At 36.5% G+C, this 23,169-nt stretch overlaps 1 protein-coding gene across 2 annotated transcripts in view; it reads right to left on the minus strand.

The window, feature by feature from the left end:
* CHID1 (chitinase domain containing 1) overlaps window positions 1-23,169 on the minus strand; it is an 87,073-nt gene that overhangs the window by 39,469 nt on the left and 24,435 nt on the right. For both annotated transcript variants that reach the window (XM_088525826.1, XM_088525825.1), the window contains 2 exons: window positions 11,743-11,844; window positions 10,157-10,312 (listed from right to left, as the gene is read on the minus strand). In XM_088525826.1, the coding sequence (XP_088381952.1) occupies window positions 10,157-10,312; window positions 11,743-11,844 (258 nt within the window). The remainder of the gene's footprint in view (window positions 1-10,156; window positions 10,313-11,742; window positions 11,845-23,169) is intronic.

Raw genomic sequence — 23,169 nt, forward strand, 5'->3', positions numbered from 1 at the left:
CAGAGAACAGACAATGTGACTCTACTCATGAAGGTTACTCGTAGCAATGAACTAAGCTAAACAGCTAACAAGGATCTGATGGTGCAGGAAATGATGCTGTGAGAGCAATAGCCAGAGCCTTGAAGGGAAACTGGAGGAATCAGGAACAGGAGATAATGCTTAGGATTCATCAAATAGCTGAAGAAATGTATCTGATAAACATAATTCAGGAAACCTGAACATAGGAAAAGCTATGACTGTCAGTAAAATCAAACTTTTATCTGCTTTCAGGGAAAGGTTTAGATGTTCCTTCTAGCAAAAAACAAAAATGGAAAAACAAGAACCAAAACCCTAACTATACTATCATTGCCCAATGTTCTTGAATTTTCTATTACCTACAGCCACCATTGTTCTGAAGAACTGTCCCAGTCTTCCTATGTTAAATGGTATTGTTTTAATTCTGGACACAGAATGGCCACAATACTACAGAATACTCAAAACTTAATTCTTAGTGGTTCCACACCATACTAAACATGTCACTGTGCAAAAGTTTTAATTCAGATTTCTTAGCAGTAATACTGCTTGGAGCAAAATGTATTTGCTATTCAGATGGGCCAAATATGAAGAGGTTAAACTGCTGAAGTTTCACTGCAAAAATCAGTATCACACAGAAAATGAAAAAGAGAGTATTTTTAAGTCTATTAAAAATTCTGCTTATTCCTTTTCAGGCACTTCAACAACATGATCTTGGATTTTATCTCAAGTTAGTCAAAAGAACAAGGGTCTCTTTACAGACACCTGACACCCAAATAAGCTTTCCTAACACTGGCTTTCCAGACTGCACAGCATCTTTTCTCTTAATTACAGTGTGCTTTTGAGAAGATGGGAGGTCTTTGCTCCCCTGGCAAAGCACAGTTACCAGGCATATTGACTGGAAACACAGATTTAGCAAAGATATCAACAAAAGAAAAGAAAACATTTACACAGCACTGTTCTCCTCAAATATCATGTTGGCAGCAGTCAGTAGGATAAACTCAGGATAATAAAACCATATTTAAACACAAGCAGAAACTGTTCAATTGAGGTTTCTAAAGACACAGCAGGGTAGCTTCATTGTGGGATTTGATAGGGGATTTGATTTTGGTCCAAGGGAACAAATACATCCCTTAGATTAGGAGGTATCAATTTCAGGACAAAATGAGTATTTGAAGCAGTTATTGAAGAGCTAAAGTTTTGGAATCTATGCTTCAACAGATCATTTTTATTAAAAGAAAGGAAGAATAATCCCAAGTAATGATTCCTTTACTCAGCGATTACTCTGTCATTATATTAAATTTGGAAACATGGTCACACACAACAGCACGCTAAAATGATTTAAATGGCAAAAGAGCAAAGGCAAGCACACAGGAAATCGTGGGGAGGTTACACTACAGCATCACAATGTGGCCATCCCAGATATTACATTAGATCTACCATATAACTACTGTAACAACTTGTTTCTGACCATCCTTAAAAAGATAATCCCATTATATGATAAGATGCTCCAGTCTATCAGCTATGAAAGTTCATATACAGGAAGTCATTGCTTCACACACTTAAACAAAAAGTTTTATAGTAGTTAAATTCAGAATTTGATCATTTCACAGTAAGTTCACAAGCATAAAATCTCATCTATCACAACATGAGATTAGTGGTAGTGCAGTCTAGATGTACAGAAAAGGTCTCAGAACTTACACTTCACTCATCACTAAATATCAGCTTTTTCACATACCAGATGCAAAACACATAACTGCTCCAAGTCTGGCAACACAGCTACCTTGAACTTCATGCAGAATAAAATGTTAAAATTATAAGCAATTTCCCTTTTCTTCCCCAACACTAAGGACAGCTAAATATAAAAGGCAGAAATTATCTCCAAGAAGTTTTCAACTATTTGCTCAATGGAGATATCTTAAGATTTTTCCAAGGACAGTTTCCTTTTGAAATAGGGTAACAAAAGTTCTACTTGATTTAACCTCAAAAATACCACACAAACAATGGAAATTACTGAGGATACGCATATAATTTGGGGGCATATTTTTATACATTGTATTCAGCTTCCAAATAACCCAGGTATAAGAGTTTTCATAATACTGTACCTTTTTTTAAAAAAGAAAAAGAATTATCAAACTCTGCTTGGTCTTTATTACAGGCATAAACACAGTGTTTCAGAAGCATTCTGAGATCTAAGTCTCCTGTTTTTACAGAGTACAAAATCCAGGACTACTTTGGTCAAAATTTGTTGCCCTACATTTCTTGATTCCTTTTATTAAAGGAGGGACAAATTGACCTAGAGAAAAACAAAAACAAAACAAAGCAAACAAAAAACCCCACAAACTTCCTCCTACTTTGTGTTAACAATATACTGAAATGTCTCATAAAAATGTAAAGACAAAAACTCATTGAACCTTAAACTGCTCCTGAATGCTATCAGCAGAAGCCTCATTCTATCAGCTGCTGTGTAATTCCCAGTACGAGTTGTTTGCACAAATCAAAAGCTGTTTAGTGTTGTGGAATGTACTTGCATTTCTATTACTTCAAAGATTTGGTAGCAGTCTGCTCCATTACTGCCTTCTGTAAGGATTACTTCATGGCTTCCAACCTCTTCCCAGCCCTACATATTTCACATCTTGGCTCCTGATTTACTTATGAAGTCCTTCCACAAGTAATTAGATCACTCTGCATACTCTGGTGCAGTGATTTCTACTTTTCTCAGTAAGTGTAATAAATATGTCTTCTTGTCCTCTGAAACAGGAGTGCATTGAGCTGCTCTGAGAAACATTGATTTTCTTCCCCACAAATTCTTCTACTGCCTTAAGTAAAAAGTTACCAATATTTGTATAGTTTTTTCTTCCCCCTCCCATCCAGTGGTACTGTTTGGGAGCATTGTGTCAAAACAAAGACACTTCGATTGTATCAATCTGTCTATACCATCACCTAGTTTTCAAACTTGCTCCTGATGGGCAGCGAAACTCCCCAAAAGCCCCAACTACCATGCTTTGATGTGCACCACAGAGCAATCTTGAAATGCATGAAATGGAGGGATTTTGAAAAAAAAAAAAACTACAGCACAAGAAGCACTCTGAACAAATCCCAGCCCACAGAACCAAATTAAGCCTGAAGAAGCGTGCCCAACATGCAGACACAGCACCAGCCCCAGATCCTTGGGCCACACTTCAGTTGCACTGCTTGCCAATGTATACCCAGATTAACAGCAAAGATGAAATTTCAACAGATTAGGAGGAAAAAAAAAAAAAAAGAAAAAAGAAAAAAGACAACCAACGGGCTCACCCCTGCCCTACTCCACACAGGAACTCTTCTTTATCAGGATAGCAAGCTCTGAAACTTGCTATATAAATAAAGCTTTAGAAGTGGTTCTCTTCAGCAATTAAAGGAATATATAATTATCTTCCTAAAAATTCAGATATTAAGAATATGTTTGAGTTACAAAGAAAGTTTCTTCCAACCTTTAAGTTCATACTGATGACATTCAGATTAGTTTCACAAGACCCATATAAAACTCCTTTTTATCAGAACTACCCCAAAAGGTGAATTCATATACAGTCTATGGAGACACTCAGGACGTATGAGAAAAGTAGTTATGAAAGTCGACCAATTATTTTATACAGCCTCTTAAAAATTTTTCTGAGCTGAAGAGGAGATGCTTCTCAGGGCTCATTATTTGAACTATTACACTAACAATCATTTTACTGAGTAGCTTTTCCCTTTAGCAATCCCTTTAAGATCTTTTTTCCCACTGGAAACTCATTGATTTTCTTCTTTCATGAACTACTTAAAAAGGAAAGGAGGGGTGACGGCCAGCAGGTCTCATGCAAGTCCTTGGTTCTACTATCCCTCACAAATTATTTTTCTGGTAACAAGGTTGATAAGGGGAAAGCACTTGGTTCTCCCCTACTCCTCTTAGATAGCAGGGCCATCCTGCTCTCACCAATGAGATTTGCAGCCATGGTTTAAATAGTATGAAACAGAATGACCTGAAAATGCTTAAGTACAGAGTACAGCTGCTAACCCATTATAGGATGAGAAAGAGTGAATCATGGTATTTTTACACAAAATCTATAATTACTTCAGGTCAATAATGAAGCAAGTATTGTGATATTTGGAGACTGCTCATAGTCTGGGTCATGTCTAGAAGTATATCAGTGTAGACAGTCTTAAGTGGTTAGACTTTTTTTTTTTAATGTCCTCATGTATTGCTATTTCAAATCAGATATTGATCTGTTCTACTAGCCATTTTCAACACAAAGTTTTTGCTGAGATTGTGTATGAGTTGTTTAATTTTATAAGTGGAACTACATTAGCTATTCTGAATGTTAAAGATCACATTGTATCTTGTTTTTAATTCTGACTGATTTCCCAGCAGTCACAGAAATTCAATTCATGGAACAGATTAATGTTAAAAGTAGGAAATGAGGATTACAAAATCAGTTTAAGATTAGAAAAACTCCAAGCTGCTTTCCTTTAAGTCTTAAAAGAAATGTCTATCTATTAAAAAAAAAAAAAAAAACACTACACAATGTTCCTCCTTTAACAAAATACAAGTGATCTCATTACTGTCAATTTTGTAGTAAAGAGCATAGAGAGTCTGGCTCTGCTCAAATTGTATAAATGAGCCCCGTCTTACAAGATCTCTATTCAGACACATGTATTCCATTAGTTTTTTCTTAAGCCAGCCCAATTTTTCAATCAGATACATTAATCAACAAAAAAACTGGCACACCTCATCAAAAACAGTGGGGAAAGTAAATTAGACATATACCATGTTTTGAAAGTAAAAACAAAAACCACACAGGAGGAGGGGACAATTTCCAGGTTAAAAAAACAAAAACACAAGAGTCAATTTGAGTCAAATTTTACTCACAGAATAGGCTCCTAGGGTTTTTTCTTTGGTGTAAACCATAGAAGTATTTCCCAATTCCATCAATTTAAACTAGCCTGCTATTTGCTACTGGCCCAAGCACAATACCAAGACAGTAATTCCCAGGGGGAATTTAAGAGAATGCAACTCTTCAATTATTCCTGAATTACTTAGACATCTAATACAGAAAAAAGTAATTTTTTTATCTGATTCCAAGATCAATTGTAAAATCAATTAGTCACAGATTGAGGTCATATCTGGCTAGCAGTACCATTTAGTAAGTAGAAACTTAACATTTTCTCTTAATAATGGAAGATGTAGACAACAAATCAAGAGGATGGTCAATACTACAGAGTTGATTGGGGCATCATTTATCTGAAATACTACCATCTCCCCAAAGTTGCATAAACCATGAGAAAAACAGGAGAAAAAAAAAAAAAAAAAAAAGGGGAGGGGGAGAGAGAGAATCCTGGTATGTGAGGAAGTAATGGGAAACCTTGCAGGATGTTAGAGTAAGTCTCCTTTGCACAAGTTTTGAATTCTCCTTTGTGTGAACTGAATTTGATATTTTGCTGTATACTTACGTACTTTCACTTGATAAGCATCATGTTTATCAATAATAATGTTTCCTAGCAGGTATTAGCAAATCTTTCTTTGCAAATCCCAAGAGATGTGGGCAAGTGCTATTCTTTGTTTGGAAAGGAGTCAACAAATGAGTGTCTTGCCTCGTAGTACACACGAAGACAGTGACAGAGCTGGGAACCAAACATACGTGAACTTGAATCCCTGTCTGGATCTGTAATCAAAGCACCAACTGTCAGTAAATTTAAAATCTTAATAATACTCTAACTTTTGAATGTTAGAGTAAAAGCCTCCTTTGCACAAGAGGTAGTACAAGCTACCTATTAAGACAAATATCACAAGTTACAGTTGGCTCAAATCATCTTAAGCTGTTATTAGTAAGGACGTTGCTATGATAATTCAGGAGAAACAGTAACCTTCAACTGCTTCTGAGAACCATTTTTTATTACGTGCTATTTATGGAGTGGTAGGCAGCCAATAAAACTCTCAGTAGAACTGTACAGCCACACATAGCTTGCAAGTCATCTTATTTTCTATCTTTGCATAGCACAATACATTGTTAAATTCATCACTCCCAAACCTCAACTAGCAGTTTATTATATCAATCTTAAGTGTTCAAAAAAATTAACAAAAATCCCTACTCAGATTCCGTTAAATAGAAGGTAAGCAGGCATGGCAGTATCGCACAACAATGGAGTTATTCCCATATCTATTTTCAACACCTAACGTTGGAACAGAAGAAGCTATTAAATTGACATGGCTCGATTACCAGTGATAGAGTTTGATTTACATTGTTTCTAACTCCCCCCCGGAAATGAAGTTTCGCAGCTCCCATTCTGTCCAGTCTGACTCCAGATTGTAGATAGCATGGAACAGAAAACACCCCTAGACTGCAGTCTAACCTGCCATCAGAAGGCAAGAGGAAAACTGTGGATAACGCAGCAACTGAAAAATAATGTCCCGGTGATGAAGAGAGAATATGAAGAGAATGAGGGGAAAAAAAAAAAGCACACAAGAAGTTCGTGAGACTGCAGGGCTTGCAGATCTATTACAGATCTCAGAAAGGACTCCACGGCAAAGATGCTGCAGAAACACTAAAAGACCCCTCAATCTTCAGAGTATATTGAAAAATTATTTGCTGAAGACATATACTGTTGAGGTGAAGATGAAATACCATCAGGTTGAGAAATCAGTAGAGGACACGCTGGAAAAAAAAAAGATCATTAAAGCATCTAGTCAACAGCTCGATAACAGATTGTTATGTTCTGACAGAATTCTAACACACTGCTATGTTTTAAAGACTGCACCTTCACAGACCAGACGCCTGATTCGTGACAGCCAGAGAGCAGTAAACCCTGCCAGAAGCATGAGGGTGATTTGGGGAATCACAGACAAAATCTTATTTGGATTCTGCAATCCATAAAAACTGTCAGAATTAGATATGCACAGGACTAACTTCCCAGCAGCCAAATCACACGGGTACTTGGTTGATTAGAGCACCAGAATGTCCTATTATCTCTGATAGGCTCATCACATTAACAAATAGTATCTGCAACTGAGCCACAAGGGAATGGTGTTGCTGCAAATAAGCTGAAACTCCTACTGTCACAGCTCTCAAAAACAGACTACAGTGTGCTGTAAGAGAAAAAAGTTCTCATTTCATTTCTGATATATATACACATACACAAGCATATAACACACATACTATTAACATGCATGCAGGAGAAAGGATATTATATAGAAAGACTATATATATTTTCAGTCCAACACCAACTCAGCACTTTCACCTTTAGATTACATTCTTGGAAGATAAAAAAAAAAAAAAGGCAAAACAAACAAAATCCAAACACAGAGCCAGATAATATTTTATGCAAATTGAAATTCTACTCAAAATTATTTCATTAACTTCCTATGCAAAGAAAAATTCACTGAAAACTGCACAAGTTTCCAAGTTTTCAGAGTTTCCTTCCACCACAAAATTCCTACCCTGAAGGAAACCACAAACACGAGGCCAAAGATTTCTGAACTTTGCGTATAATGATACATATATGCTATATTAATAAACAATTTTACGTGCATATTATATTTACATCAACCAACCTGAAGAAATATATAGTTTGCCTCAGAACCTTACAACTCTCCAGCTCTTTTGTTAAAGGCGATCCACCTCAGATCAATAAGCTTCAGCCCAGAGTGTGAACTGTGAACCTTGCCGTTTGCCATGGAACATTGTTTCAAACCAGCACATAAGTCTCAAACGCAAAAGCCTAAAAACTCTATTTCAAAAAAAAAAATTGGCAAACTGCACTTAACTGAGCAGATTTATGCTTTTAATATTTTAGTATTTTAGTTTAAAATTACTATTACTACACATATAGAAAATGTCTTAAAATGATCCACGATTCAAGCAATAAATGCTTTTTAGAGATCACAAGCAAGTCTAAACTATGGCCACCAAAAAAGTAGAAGCTCAAAATCACCAAGAAGCCAAGATAAAAAAAAAAAAAAAAAAAAAAAAAGTAAAGAGTAAATAATAAAAGGAAAAAAATCAAGCCAAACATTTCTACATTGGATACAGTATAGGGAGCAGCCTTTGGATGCTGCATGAGACAGACAAAAAAAATAAGTAAAGGGTAATCTCACAAATGTTAACTACTAGTGAAAAACAAAACTTGATATACTCAGCATATTAAAATACATTGCTGGATTAGCAACAAGCCTTACAGGAGTAGTTAAAGGGAAGAGTGGCATTACCTTAAGTTTTTCTTTACAGCTGGGCTGATTGAGCACTTCATCCAGAGAGGCTGTGGAGCCTCCTTCTTTCAAAGTCTTCAAAACTCACCTGGATTTATCCTGTGCAATGTGCTCTAGATTTTCTTGCTGGAGTAGTGGCTTGGAGTGTATCATCTCTAGAGTTCCCTTCCCTTCTCAACCCTTCTTTGACTCACCACTGACAGATTTTTAATAGTTAAGGCAATCAAGTACTCATTACAGCTTTTTGTGCATAAAATGAAACAATCTTTTCAAGTTTAGCCCTTCACACAGCAGACTGCCTCCAACAACTGTTCGAGCCATTACAGCATCAAGGTCTATCACAGCAGTTTATCTTAACAAGACCATTCTCTGTATTATATATACTATTGCTTCCTGTATGCCAATGCCCTGTACATAGCTAAACATATGCCGTTTTATACTACTTCTCTTTTAAAATAGAAGAGGACATAAAGATTGGATTAGTGTGGTAACATATGAGTTACGTAGAACATTTTCAAACATGTTATGAATTTTTCCTTTACAGTTAGTCCAGACTAGTCTATGAAAAGCCATAAGAGATACTACACCGAAGGGCAGTTTGTCTTTGAGTTGAAACTTCACTGCAAACCTTGTAGCCCAGAACTAAGCAGCAAAATCCTTTTATACTGTGATACTCCAGCTGCAGGGCAACTATATTAGTTATGCTAATCTTGTACCATTACACTTATGAATTAGCAGTGCTTTAGCCCATTTGGCACTATTCCTACCTAATCACTACAACTAGTAAGTTGTGAGCCATTCTCATATATTCTGCAATGATTCAGCATTTACAGCCTTTAACTGTGGGCAATATCTTTATCTTCTCCACCTTATAATTAGTCATTTCTACTATTCCACCAGGTTTGGACTCAGTTCAGCAACTGTGTCAGTAGTATTATACCCCAGCAAACTAACAGCCACAGTGAAGCAGAAAGAGAGTGCAAACGAGTACAACTGATATGATCACAAATTGTTTACATAACTGAAAGCACAGATAGAAAGCTCTCACCCTGGGCTTGCCATCTCTGATTGCAACACCTCACAGGCAATATGTTACCATACTGAAATATCATGGTGTAACAAACTTAGTAACCTTTGCATGAAAATGAGAATTGTCATCTTTTGTGCTTTAGAATTGTGCCCATTTGCCTTGATTTTCTTTTATGAATTAAGAACAAACTTCTGAACAAACTTCATTTTTCTGTCAAATTCACGCTGATATTTTTCTCACTTTCTCTTCTGGCATGGTGTGCTGTAACTCAACCATATTCCTGCAAAGCTGGCTGTTTAGTATATGTGGTTATTACCCAAAACCTAGACAACCATTTTCTCCTGAAAACCAAAAAGAACTTCAGGTCATCTTTGGAATACTTCCCCTTATCTTAAATTATTTTTATCTTAAATTAATTTTGTCTCCAGGTGAGTTTTTTTTCTGTCCAAAAAAAACTTGGTGGCATATTACTATTTGAAACAAATAACAAATTTCCAAGTAACAGGTAAGGCTCTCAGCTTTAGAAGCTGAGAACACCAACCTATAGCCCAACTGCATGAACCCATGACTGCTACGCACTGTAAAAGAAAATCTTGGAAGATTTCATACACAAAGATGACAAACTATGCATATGAGTATGCAGAGAGAAGGAAAAAATGCACAAACTGTTTCTCCCTAGGAGTGTTAACAACGTAACTGCACCATTCATTTACAGTTCTGTACAGAGAATAACTACTATTATCTACAGAGATAAAGCCTATTTCATATGCAGATTTATCACTTTTGCCTTTTCTTTATTATTCAGTCTATATTTCTGAGCAGGAAGACCTATGAATTTCTAACACTGGGAGTACATCTGATACCTAAGTACTTGTTATCAAGACAAGTCTTACCTACTACCAAGGATTGGCTCCCCAGAGGCTCCCAAAGCAGAATAATCCATGCCATAGAAATTGAGCCCTAGAAGTATTTTCTTCCTCCATTTTGAATCAGGATCCAGCACCTGAACACAAGCTTGTATCCATGGAAGAGGGGAATTAGGACCAGGTCTGTTGGGTTGGTGGAAAGAACAGACAATAAGAAAGAATGCACATTCACTCTCATCAGCTTTCTCTTTTTAACTATGGTAGGTGCAGAGAGAAAAGCACAGCATGCAAAGAAGAGTGAAGGTTAATCCATGATTCTATGATGATTAAATACATATATTGGTGGCTTGAATTGCTGATGCACAAAATATGATGCCTCATTCTTCAGATGACTTCATGATCCATTTCTAAGTTCAAGGAATATATCTCTTCTCACTCTAAATCAGAACCTAGCAGATTTTCTGTAACACCAGGTCTCCTTTAGTTCACATGAGAATTCAAAACTCTATAACTTTAGCCATTTTCCATGCTAACACCTAACATAACACATTGGGACAAAAATCTACCATTTGCTTACAGAAAGAAAAAACAAAAAAACAGATTTCAGTAGTTACTTAGCAATTCGACTGTTTATTTCCAGACAAAAAACTAAATAGTCAATTAAGTGACAGTGAAAAGCCACATTTATAACATGAGCATAGCCAGAATACATGGAAAGGTTGAATTTTGTATATACAGTGAATCAGGATACATATTCTTTCCCTTCCCACATTCACTGGAAAGGAAACCAGGTTTCCTTGCAAACACTCAGTACCATAACAAAAGAAAAAGCATGTTCACAGTCTCAAATATCAGCATTCTTTACTCTTTGCTATTTAACTACTTCAAAGCATTCTGGATATCAGTGCCATTAAAACAGTGTGTCAATATAACACAAAATTTTGCAGGAAATTGTTTTTATTTAAAGGCAAAAATTTTGTGCAAAAATATAGGTATTATGCTGTATTTCATATATTCAAACCAAACAAAGCAAATGCAAGCATAAAGAACCTCATTTTTTTTCCAAAACTCATCTCAAACTAGAAGCAATATACCTTGCAAACTATGTTTATTTCAAATACAATGAGCACATTACCTGAAAACTGCCTCTATCTCCCTTTCAAGTACAGAAAGCCTAGCAGCTGAAGCTCAAAATAATCTAAGACATCAGTAAAAGCAGAAAGGCTATGACTGTACAATAGCAGAATCTGTGATTTTTAGCAAAGTATAAAGCACAGTGCAGCTCCATCATACAGGAAAGACACAAAGGAAGCTTATTAGAAATTTGTACCTCAGAATGCATCTAGGATTCCAGATGGATTTATAAAACCTGTACTAAAGCTCATATCACATTATCTTCATAGATGTCAGTGTTAATTAGAAGAAACTGTATACAAATTCATGCTACAATCACTGTTCTCATTGCAGTGATCCTGACATACAAATCTCAATAACAGACTTTTTTGAACAAATTCACTTGTTTTTCTAGCAAAGCTACTCATATTGTAGATGTAACAGCAGCATAACAAGAAAACTGTTCCTTCAGCAAACTTTCGCTAATGTTAGAATCTTACCGTTGTGGTGTTGAATAGTCATATGTCATGAGACTGAAGCCATCTATCACTGATGCCAGCTGATCAAATTCTTTCTTTGTGAACATTCCTGGCTGGTTAGTCCTTTTAAAACAGAAGCAAACAGCAAAAAGAGAAATTATTATGTAACCTAGCTTGCTCTGTCAAGTTGCATTGTCATTATCAAATTGCCTTAGAAAGTCAAGTGAACTCTGAAAACCTTTACAAACCTGAAGTGCCTGGTTCTGAAGCAGAAGCAGTCTTTACAAACCTGAAGGGCCTGAACTGTTCTGGTTTCTTTTAAGACTAAGTAGCTGAGTCATATTTAAAAAAATGTGCGGGACTGTTGATACAAAGCCATAAACCAAAGGTAATTTTTGATTAATCTCTGAAGAGCATTTCAGCTTGTACTGGACTTAAGACAGTTTTTCTAACAGATAATGAATAAGACTGTGATAAAGGAAGGGAAATTCTAGGGGTAAATTTTCCTGAATCTTGGTGGAGATTGAACTCTAGCATTCGAAACTCACTTTGAGAAAAAACCTTCTAACACACCAAAAGGAAAATCTAGCATGCCTTCAATATACTTTAGTATAAACTGAATAAAATAAAATAAATAATAAATAACAATAAAAATAATAAAATAATAATAAATAATAATAAAAACCATGAACACAACTCTCACTATCTTTTTTCTTCTCATTTACAAAAGCTAGTACTGTAGCCAAAAGCTATACTAGCTTTATGGGTGAAGGGGTATCTTTGCCAGTTTGGGACCTGTACAAACTCCTGCCTTCTTCAGTCATTTCAACTAGGGGACAATGACTGCACACAAGTTGCTGGAAAACTCAAACTGTTTCAAGGAGAATTCATAATATTAAACTATCATAGCAGGCAACATAAGGAAGCCTTAATCACATTGCAAAGATGGCATTGAACTAAGGAGATGGAGAAGCTGCCGCATGAACCCTGTTCTCAGTCAGAGGACTCCTGAGAATCTAAGATAAAAAGACAGAAAGAGCAGAAGCATGTTTTCCTAAATAGCCTTGGAGAATGGGATTCATAACGAAACACAGCAGAGGAAAAAAAAAAAGGCATTTTTGAATATTTATGAACCCTGTGTTGCTACTAAGCCATTCTAAAAGACCTGAAGGATTGCACAAGACTCCTATAGATGGTTGAGAAGAGACTAAAGAATACAGAACTGCCACTGGTATCAAAAACCACCATTTCATGTAGAAAACAGCAGGCACTCCCTGCCTAGACATGCTACACATTAAAACCACACACATTCCACCGCAACTGGAGCAGGGGTGGGAAGAATGGTTCTCAGTGACAAATGAATGTAATCAACTGAAAAATCACTTATTTTGACCCTCATCACTTTTGGATCAGTGTTTAAATTCCACATCCAACAATGTTAGATGAATGGATATGAATGAATCAGCAGAGCATAACAGCATCCACTTACAGGTTTACAAGGACACTTTCTGTTCCATCACATTAGGAAAGAAGTTAATAGACTACAGGTTTTGAAGTGTTGCAAAATAAATCATTTAATGTGCCTGTTGTGTTAAAAGGGAGCTAAGCATGAATGACATCAGCAAGCAAGGTCAACCCGATCATATACGTACTGGTTTACTTAGCTCTAATATATATGAGGTATACTAGGGCTCTGGCATTTTCAAATTTTCAGAATCAATGATTTACTTGTAATAAAGCTGTAAAACAACATCTAAACAATACCTTTCCTTCTGAGATTTCACATATAAATTATAAACACAAGTCTTCTTCTGGAACCCATCATTGGACTTGTGTTTTTTGTAGTTATCTGCTTGTCATTTATTGCAATTGCAGATTACAACTATTCTACAAGAAAATGAAGGACATCTTCAAAACTATATAATGGCAACCTGAATGCCCATAGGGGAAGCAATTCCCCCAAATCAAACCCCAGCAAAATACATTTTCCATAAATCAATTTTGATTACCGAAGGGAAATGCATAAAAAGTAATCATATTGTGCATTAAATACTATGGCAAGTTGGATTACTTTACAGATTAAACAGGGTAATATTTTAATGAAACTCTGACAGGTACCTTGCCCTCTACACCCACTTTTCACAGATACAGCCAAAGAATCCGAACAAAATCAAGTTAAAATGGATACTGCATATTGCTTTCTCTAAAATAAACTTGTAATTGAACTCCTTTGGCTACACAGAAATACCATCTGAGAAGCAAGGGCAGGAGCTTCCAGATTAGACCAAATCTGGCAGCAATAAATATGCTTTGTCAATCATGGATGGAGTAAAATACCACTGCTCTTAAAAAGCAAACATCTCCCACCAGCTCAATCAGTACCAATCAATTCTGCTCTAGTCAAACCTTTTGGAAATCTGCCTGCAGGTTAAAAAAAAAAAAAAAAAAAAGATTCTCAGAATCTAGCCTTAAGGAACAATTCTATTTCAAAAGAACTAGCACTTGTAAGTAAATAAAAAGCAAAACCAAAACAATTTTTGCATGGTGATTTTGCCTCTAATTTGAGGCTCTCCCGTCATTCTGATATTCAAATTAATCTTAAAGTCAATTCAAAGGTAGGTATATACTACTGAATATGTAGCTGCAAAAGCCAGTACAGAGAAAGTAAAGAAACTTGGCACTGGACATGAAATCCAAGAAAATAGAAGTTTAAGTCTTAGCCAAAAGCCTGCCATGCTCCTATGCCCTGAACAATGTTTCTAAAATACTCAGTGAAGAGGCAGAGGCTCTGTCACTATTATCACTAGTATACAATATGCACACTAAAGACAGCTTGTTATTAAATTGTCAAATGACTAAAATTGTGGTTGTTTAATCCACTCACCATCACAGCTCTGAAGGTACAAACAGCAATTTTTCACACATGAATAATATGAAAAGTGGATTACTTGAGATCTTGAAAATCTCTTTGTATGGCATTAATCCTGATCTCTGAACTGCTTCATTTGCTTTATCTTTGAGGTACAGCAATACTTTTGCCTCAGTCCACCCCATCTCCTAGAGAGGTGATAAAGATTCTACCATGTGCTTTTAAGAGATATTTCCTTGGTTGATTTTTCTGCCAAAAATTTCCTACTGAGACCTTTTATACATGAACCAGTATTCATTTATTTCCATTCTTAGCTAAGTCTCTCCTTTTCACTCAACTAAAGCAGCTCCTTTACTTTGTTAAGGTATTTCCCCTGCCCCTGCCCCAGACCCCTGACTCAAGTTTCTGTTAGTCAACACAAAGAGAGGAAAAACTGTTCTCCTGAAAGCATGGGTTTTACTTGCCTATATTCCCTTTAATTTATCAGTATGTCTTCTGATGAGACATTTCTACATAAATATATATGTACATATTCTGTGCGTGTATATGTATACTTATATATCCTTATGTATATGTACAGCTCTATACATACACAGAAATTGTTATATGGATGTCAACATCACAGAAGAAACCACCTGTATTTCTTGGAATTTCTGTATAGACAGCCCAATTATATGGCCCTTTTTTTCCTATTCTACAGTTACAGCTTCTCAAGCGCAGGGAATTTCAAAGCCTAGAAAGCCTGTTACCTGTACCTTATAGGTAGCATAGGGCCATCCATATCACAATTCTCATTAGTGCTTCACTGATAAGTATTTCTAGGAGGTTTTGACTTTGCAGTCTTTCATACTGAAAGACTGGAAAAAGTATATATAGCCTAGTATCTCAACAATGCAAGCCACTTTCATTTGCTTTCAAATGAATCTACATTCTCGATTACTTCTCATCTCACTATGATTACTTCCAAATGAAATAATATAATCAGAAAAAGTCTCGTAACTGCCTGTGATTCCCTGCAAGTTTGAGTTACACTCTTGTCCTCACCTTCCTTCTCCCTTCTAAACCAGATTTTTCTCCTATATCCTCACATCTTTGAATGATCTTTCATAAAAGATGACCATTTTTTGCGTATGTTTGCTGTATATACTGTAGCTCTTTGCAAATCTCCCCCTTATCTTCCCTTACCATCAGGTATTAGATTCCGCAGCTCCTCACAGTTAGCCGCACTGAAGTATTACATATTACATATTATATGTATATATTATATTACATATTATGAATGCAGACCACTGAATTTAGTTCATGATCACTGATTACAAATTCACTGTTTCTTTGTTTATGCAGTCTGTTTTACATCAAATACAAGAAAGAGCTAAAACTTCTATTCAGTGAATCATGCAATTGCAGGCATCAATACTAAGGTATGCAAATACCTAAGCAAGCTAAACCATTTTAATTTCAGTGAAAGTGTTCTTGGCACAGCTGTAACTACCCCAATCTAATTCACCAAAATTCTTGGAGAATGACAGCCTGCAGAAGGAACTCCTCCACTGTTAGTATTTAGGAAGTAGTTCTGTGACCAGCAGAATTATGAAGCTTAGTTTCCCACGAATGTTTTGGAACTAGATTCTCTGGTGTCTTAGAAACTTTCTCCATTTACAATGCCTTCTCACTGATGGGTCTTGGGGAAGGACAGCTCTTCATCTGTCCATATTTTTCTCATGAAGTAGCAAGGGCCTGGCTATTCAGAATTGTATGCCTATACCAATTTCATTTGAAACTTGCCGACTAGTTAAAAAAAAAAGCTTCTGTGGTTGATCAAACAGGTCACAGCTGACAAACATCTTGTTTTCTTCAGGCTAACAACAGAACTAATCAGTACTTGCAATAGCACTGGATGAAGCAGGCAAGTCAACACCAGGACCTTGACACAATTCTGCTGTTTTGAGCTGTGAACAATAATTATAAATCTAATTTTTACTGTAGGAAAAATACATAACAGGTGAATGCTTAAGCAAAAAGATTCTCAGACAGAAAAGAGATTTAATGTGTAAGAGAGGTTGAATTCCAGGCAGTTGGTTGAAAATTTTAAAATAGCCCTTTGACCTCTCTTCCTCAGCAAGTATATCCTTGCAGCCAATATATCAAGGCCTTTACTGACATGCATGCTACTCAGTAAGCATTTCAGAAAATGTGCATGCTTAGTATTCAAATAAACTCACATGCATTTGTAACATGCCTTCTTTTGCCTTTTCTAATGGAAAAAGTTTTCAAGAGTGCAAGAGCTGCATATAGTGATATGCCTCAAACATCATTTGAGCTAGGGCTCAAATACAGTACCTGATTCTGTGGTCTGCACACCCAGACCAGTACAACACAAGAGGGACCATGCATTGCAAAACCTGAATTTTTAGTTCACTCAACCATAGTTTTGAAGACAGACCACTGAGAGAGAAAAACACCACAGATTTCATGTTAGTATGCATTTCTTTCCTTGTTTACACTCTGTATGCAAGTCCCATTCCTCTTAAAATGGAAAAAGTAATCGAATTGAAAGGAAACTCCATAAAACTAGTTAAATCAGTGCCTAAGAGACTCTTCCAGTCCTGGCTTTTGGTCTAATTCTCCTTTCAGAACACTCCCAATTTTACAGGCAAAAAAATTTGAGACATACAAGAGAGGCTAAAAGATGTTCCTTTCCCTCTCAACCGATGCCCATGTTCTTAATATCACTAAACCATGCTCTTGCAATACAAACTACCTTATTAGTAACAAATAAGCCAGAGAAACTTCATCCCAACAGATGAAAATTTTTAAATATTGTGCAAATGAAAAAGGGGAATTCTGATAAAGCAGAAAAAAAACTAACAGTTCATTTCTAATGAGTGGGAACAGCCTGAAAATCCCAATATAGTTATTCAAGTGAAAAGCACATGACACTGTAATGCATTTCACACTGCATGGTTTGTACAAGACAACATCAGCTGGAAACTGGGATAGTCTGGATTCACAGGTTCCCAACACATGCTTTTATACAAAAACTCATAGAAAGGCCTTAAGAGAGTTGATAACGTCATGTCAGAAAATTGAAAGAACATTGACAAAAAACACTGCTCCCCCCAAAAAAAACCTACAAACCGTAAAATTGCTCTATACTTGCCTCATGAGCTTTTTTCATGTTTTCTTCTCAATAACAGTCTTGCTTTGGATAGAAGTTAGATGCAGGGAAGATTTAAAGGGAATCTAATCTGAAAAGTAGCTTTTGTATTTTCCTCTATTAGAACATAAACATGATTTTAACATCCATGCATATACAACTACATTAGTAAGTACACACAAACATGATTGAGAACCACAAGCTTATAAAAAGTACAAGAATGAGAAACTGGTTTACAGTATTTTTAAACATAACTAAGTTCCAGTTTCCTAGTCCAATTTCATAAAAGCCAGCCATTTCACAAGGGCTTTTTCAGTTTCAAAGAATGGAGAACTTGCCTTTTAAACAAAGCTGACCACCACAAGCCACTCAGCCTGGGGCACCATCACATATAAACACAAATCCACAACATGTATTTTGGAAAGTGTTAGTAAATGGACACAGCTTTCGTATTCAGTGATGCCCTTCCTAGCCTCGCAATGAAATACGGGACAATTAACTGCTGGAGGCATCAAGCCCTCCTAGCTTGATTGACTTGACTCACTCTTCAACAGGAATCGCATCAACACCAGAGGCAAGATCACTGTCCTGGGCAAAGTTACCTTGCATTCATTAGTGCGACATTTAGATAACTGCCTGATTAGAAACAAAGAGTAGCAAACTTATCTTAATACTACTCTGCATCTGTTTTTCTCCCTCTTGATTGCTATGAATTTGCTGCAAGTATAGTGCGAGCACTCTTCTCTGTTCATGTATTGAGCTCACATTCTAGACTATAATTTAGCAGAATTTTCAGAATACTTTGCACAGGACAACTCCTGTTCATAGGTATGAAAGAAAGGAAGAGGAAGACCTGGTAAATCAATGAATAAACATGTAAGGATGCACAACTCAGCCTAACATTTAGATATACCAGTTAAGCATCTTATGTTAACAATAAGAGTCCCTATGCCGAAATCATTATATCACCTTCTGAAAAATAGTCCCATACTACACACACCTCTGAGCGGGGCCTGTCCCTACATTAATCTATCAGTTTGTTGATATACAGGCTAAATGGAAAGACTACAGTCTTCTTAATTCAGACCATCAGCAGTGATACACATCAAGTCTCAGTCTTGTGTAACTGGAGGCAGAGTACATACAGAAATGTCCACACCTGGGAGAGGACAAAAAATGGCTTTAAAACACATAGAGTCCCATATTAGAAGTGAGGAAGAACATATTAATGATACAGATAGCCTGGAGACATTATGGCAACATAAATACTTTGGTGGAGTTGCAGAGGTTTTAAGATCACCTTCGTCTTTATCAGAAGTCGCATTTAGTCGCATTTATTTTACCTTAGAAAAAAACCATCTTTCAATACTATTTTCTATTGTTCAGTTTAGTAGCTTGCTTACATTCAGAAAAGCAAAACTCAAACTCTGCTCCTCTCCTTATGCTCTGCTTTCAACTGCAGCAGTAATGTTATGAGGGAAATTTTAAAGATTCAGATGCCTTCAGAGATAGTGGCTGTCAGTTGTTGACTAAAAAGATCACAATTCAAAATACAAAAATATCTCAATCAAGTGCTTCAAGAAAAACCACAAGTCTTATTTTCCCTGCTGTTATTAGCATTCCAGATCTTGCTCAAAATTTCTTAACAGTAAAAACTTCTTTACCAATTTCTCAGATTAGACGAGGGTGGCTATTAAAAAAAAAGCAACCATACACACACGTACAAAGTCCAGTCAGCTTGTTAGCTAAGAACATTTCAACTAAGTGCTTTAGAACCACAATGAGAAAGTACTAGGAGAGGTCACTCCACAAAACATTAAAGTCTCATATCACCAAAAGGATTGCAAATAACTGACTGACAAGTAAAAAATTGCTGCGTTCTGATCAGAAAACACAACTGTATTCATGTACCAAATGAATTTTTGGCAAAACATTAACAGCTGGCATTTCCTTAATATACATATCCCATTCCAGCTGTAGTCTTTGCATTACCCAGTCTCCAAATAGGGAGAAATATAGGATCTGTTCTTGTCCTGGAATAGTCAGAGTTTTTATGAAGCCAAACTAATTATGTGTGGCCCATCTGGTTTAAATCAGTAGCAGAAGTCAAGAAGGAGAAAGTGCCACCAATTACCTGTCCTCAATAGCAAGCATAACATCCTCTATCTGACACCTAGGGTCAAACAAGCCTGGAAACTGCTGTTCCTTCTTCCAGAAACTATTCCAGGTCAGGGCCAAGGCACGCTGGCAGGTCAATACACACTGTTTACACTGTATTTTTTGAATAACTTAAATATACAAGTGAAATTTATGTGGAAAAAAATAGCATCTGGCTGACAACACCAGGCAACCTGAAGAGCAAATAAACTGTCTTACACTGCTTGCTACTGTATTCACTGTTTCCCTCTATGGGGAGGTCAACTGCTCTCACGGCTGTCCCCACTACTTTGGTCTCTTTAGAGGAGTCATTTAAGCAAGACTATGCATAAATGAACATCCACTGTGTCACCATTTGGTTCTCCTCATTTCCAAACTGTTTCAGCGCCTCTCATGCCAGGGCTTAATGCCCAGGCAAGTCATGGTCCAACAGCAAAATATCATGCAAAACAAGCCTGTACCAGGGAGAATATGAACTTGATTTAAAAAACACTAACACAGCAGATGTAGGCTAATTCCTCTTTGCAAAGATTAAAATATTAATTTATTTTTTAAGCAGAATTTTCCAACATCACACTGAAACTTATGCACTAATTCTTCAAAGGCTTCTGGCTTAGATTTTATAGTGCTGCAAGTGCTAGGCATGGGGAAGAAAACATTCCACCACCTCCTCTGTCCTGTGTTGGCTGACCTACAAATTTTAATGATCCTTCCTGGTGGGAATTCAAAAGCTGACACATACCTGTTTCAACACATGGGACTGCAGCCAGAGTATGGCTGCATTCATTTTATAGAGTGAAGCATAGCCTTTAAAAAGCCACTTACCTCTGAGATTTGTTCCCCTCAAGGCATCCCTCAGTCCTATACCAAACACATTGAACTTTTGACAACTGCAGTCAGAGCTATGCTGTATTGAGCTGGCAGCCCAACAGACAGCAGCAAGCACAAGGAAAGTTAGAGTTAGCACAGGGGAGAAAGAAAAGAATCCACAAACACACAGATGTAGCTGAGATAATGAGATAATTAACAAGCATCCAAATTTGCTTTAAGAGAACCCAATTTGTAAAGAGACCTGACTGGCAGATCTATACTTCAAGCCTTTATACAGGGAAGAAACAAAACCCAAGGGGAATGGCTCTAAGCGTGGTACAGCTGGTTTACTGTAATTGGAAGAGGTCATTAATTTTTCCCTTGTAACATTCACCTACAAGTAGTCATTCCTTACCTAGTTTCCATTCTCCTCAGTATAGACCCATATCTCAGTCTTATTCCTGTGAACCATCACGTGCATTTTACAGGTTCTCTAGGATGCCATAAAAACAATTACACAAGTCAGCTAGTCTATACAGTCCACTTGAGAATCATCTCTATGCCTTCTCCAGGGCTGAATTTCATGCATTGAGCCAACTTCAAAAATCTCTTGATACATCAGCGTATCCTCCATATCCTGGCAAGCTTTTTTCTAAGAAAAGTGGTACACCTGCTAAAATAGTAGACCCAGAAGTATACTATTTCACATATACAAAGTTACAGCAGGGCGATTATATTTGTGACAAAACAGCAACAACTTTGAAAGATGACAGATGAGACTAAATTGCCCATATCCTTTGCCACAGATGCAAAATACCTGTTGGTTGTGGCATCCTTTGAGCCAGGAAACTGGGAGGTTAGCAAGCAATTTTCTATCACATACATTTCCCACTTATGATGTGGAAGTGCAAAGTAAGGGGGGAAAACAGCTGCTAATAAGCTTCAGTTCTTTTCTCTGCCACTCATCTTCCTCAAAATGCACAGCAGAATAACGGAACTGATTTTCACTGCTATCTTAAAAAGTTTTAAATAGGAGTAATAAATAGATTCCGGTTACTTTCACTGTACAGCAACTCTAGAAAAAAAAGGGCTGAAGCTACTTGACACAGTCCTTCACATCTGCAGTGTACTCTGCAGCCAGAAATAAAAAACTGAAGAGCTGAAAAAAATAATTTTGGAGAAGCAAAAGTTTAAAGACTGAAAAAACATACAGCACATACCTAGCAAATCTTTAGTTTATGTAAGAGAAGGCTGCAGACTTTTATATATATATATATATATATATAGACACACACACTTATACACTTTTACACATTCAAACATGAACATCTAATGCCAGGGATGCTTGCAGTATTTTGAGTGAGGAGCATACAGTACATTCAAAATTTTGAAGAGAGACAAGTCACTTGGGTTCCTGAGACTTTCAAGCGAGAGCAATAAAAGCAAAACTAGCATGCATTTCATGAAACCAATGAGGACTAACAATCCAATATGCATTATTTGCCAAGATTGCAGCAGCTTTAATATGCTCTCTTCAAAGCCTACTTTCTAAAAAAAAAAAAAAAAAAAAAGACAGTCGGTTACAAATTTAACTGCACTTGTTTCATTAGCAAGTTACAGGTGGTTACTAACCACCAGGTAACAAAACAACATTATAGCACAATCCACAATCCATGGAAGGACATGAAGCTCTCAACTTCTGCTTTGCAGGATGTTTTGACAAAACTGTAAGCCCTACTTTTCAGTCATCTCTGGATCCAGCTGCTTAACAACTGATCTAACTTTCCCTGGAAGTTTGACAGATGTGTATTATTGGAATATTTTCTTCTTGCATTTATCTTAGGAGATATTAAGTTTAGCACAAAGATGGTAATAATTTAAATTTTAACAAGAATATCTTAAAAAGACAATTTGCTTCAAAAATTGGGGTTCCTTCCCCCATCTCCCAAACCCATTTTATATTCCTTTTGGCCAGTTTAGATCCAGAATAATTCTAAGATTTTCCCTTACATAAAGCTGGATCTTGATTCATAAATTTTATAGTGAAATATAAGAGACAATGAATTACCACAACAAACGCAAATCACAAATAAACAGATACCTACTCTGAACAGTCAGAAAACCAGTGTTCCTAAGGAGGAAAACCCTCTCACACATTGAGATCTCTTCATGAACAGGAGACAAAGCATAGAGAAGACTGCTCTAAAAGGGGTTTATCCTTCCTTTCTACTCCACCAGAAGTGTCATTTTTAATAAGGCAATGCCTTATTTTGCCATAACTACAGTTTCTCCATTCCCAAAGAAATTATTATACCCACCCTTTCTCAGGTAAAAATTCTCAAAAGGCAAAAAATTTTTGTAGGTAAAAAAAATTTTATCCACAAAGGTCCGCAAAGATGGGATACAGAGTTGATAAACAGTTTATAAATAAATTGTAAATCTGTAATTCCAAGCG

The sequence above is a fragment of the Tinamus guttatus genome, unplaced genomic scaffold, assembly GCF_059628265.1.
Source record: "Tinamus guttatus ecotype Peru unplaced genomic scaffold, ASM5962826v1 Tinamus_guttatus_pri_ptg000240l, whole genome shotgun sequence".
NCBI classification, from domain to species: Eukaryota; Metazoa; Chordata; class Aves; order Tinamiformes; family Tinamidae; genus Tinamus; species Tinamus guttatus.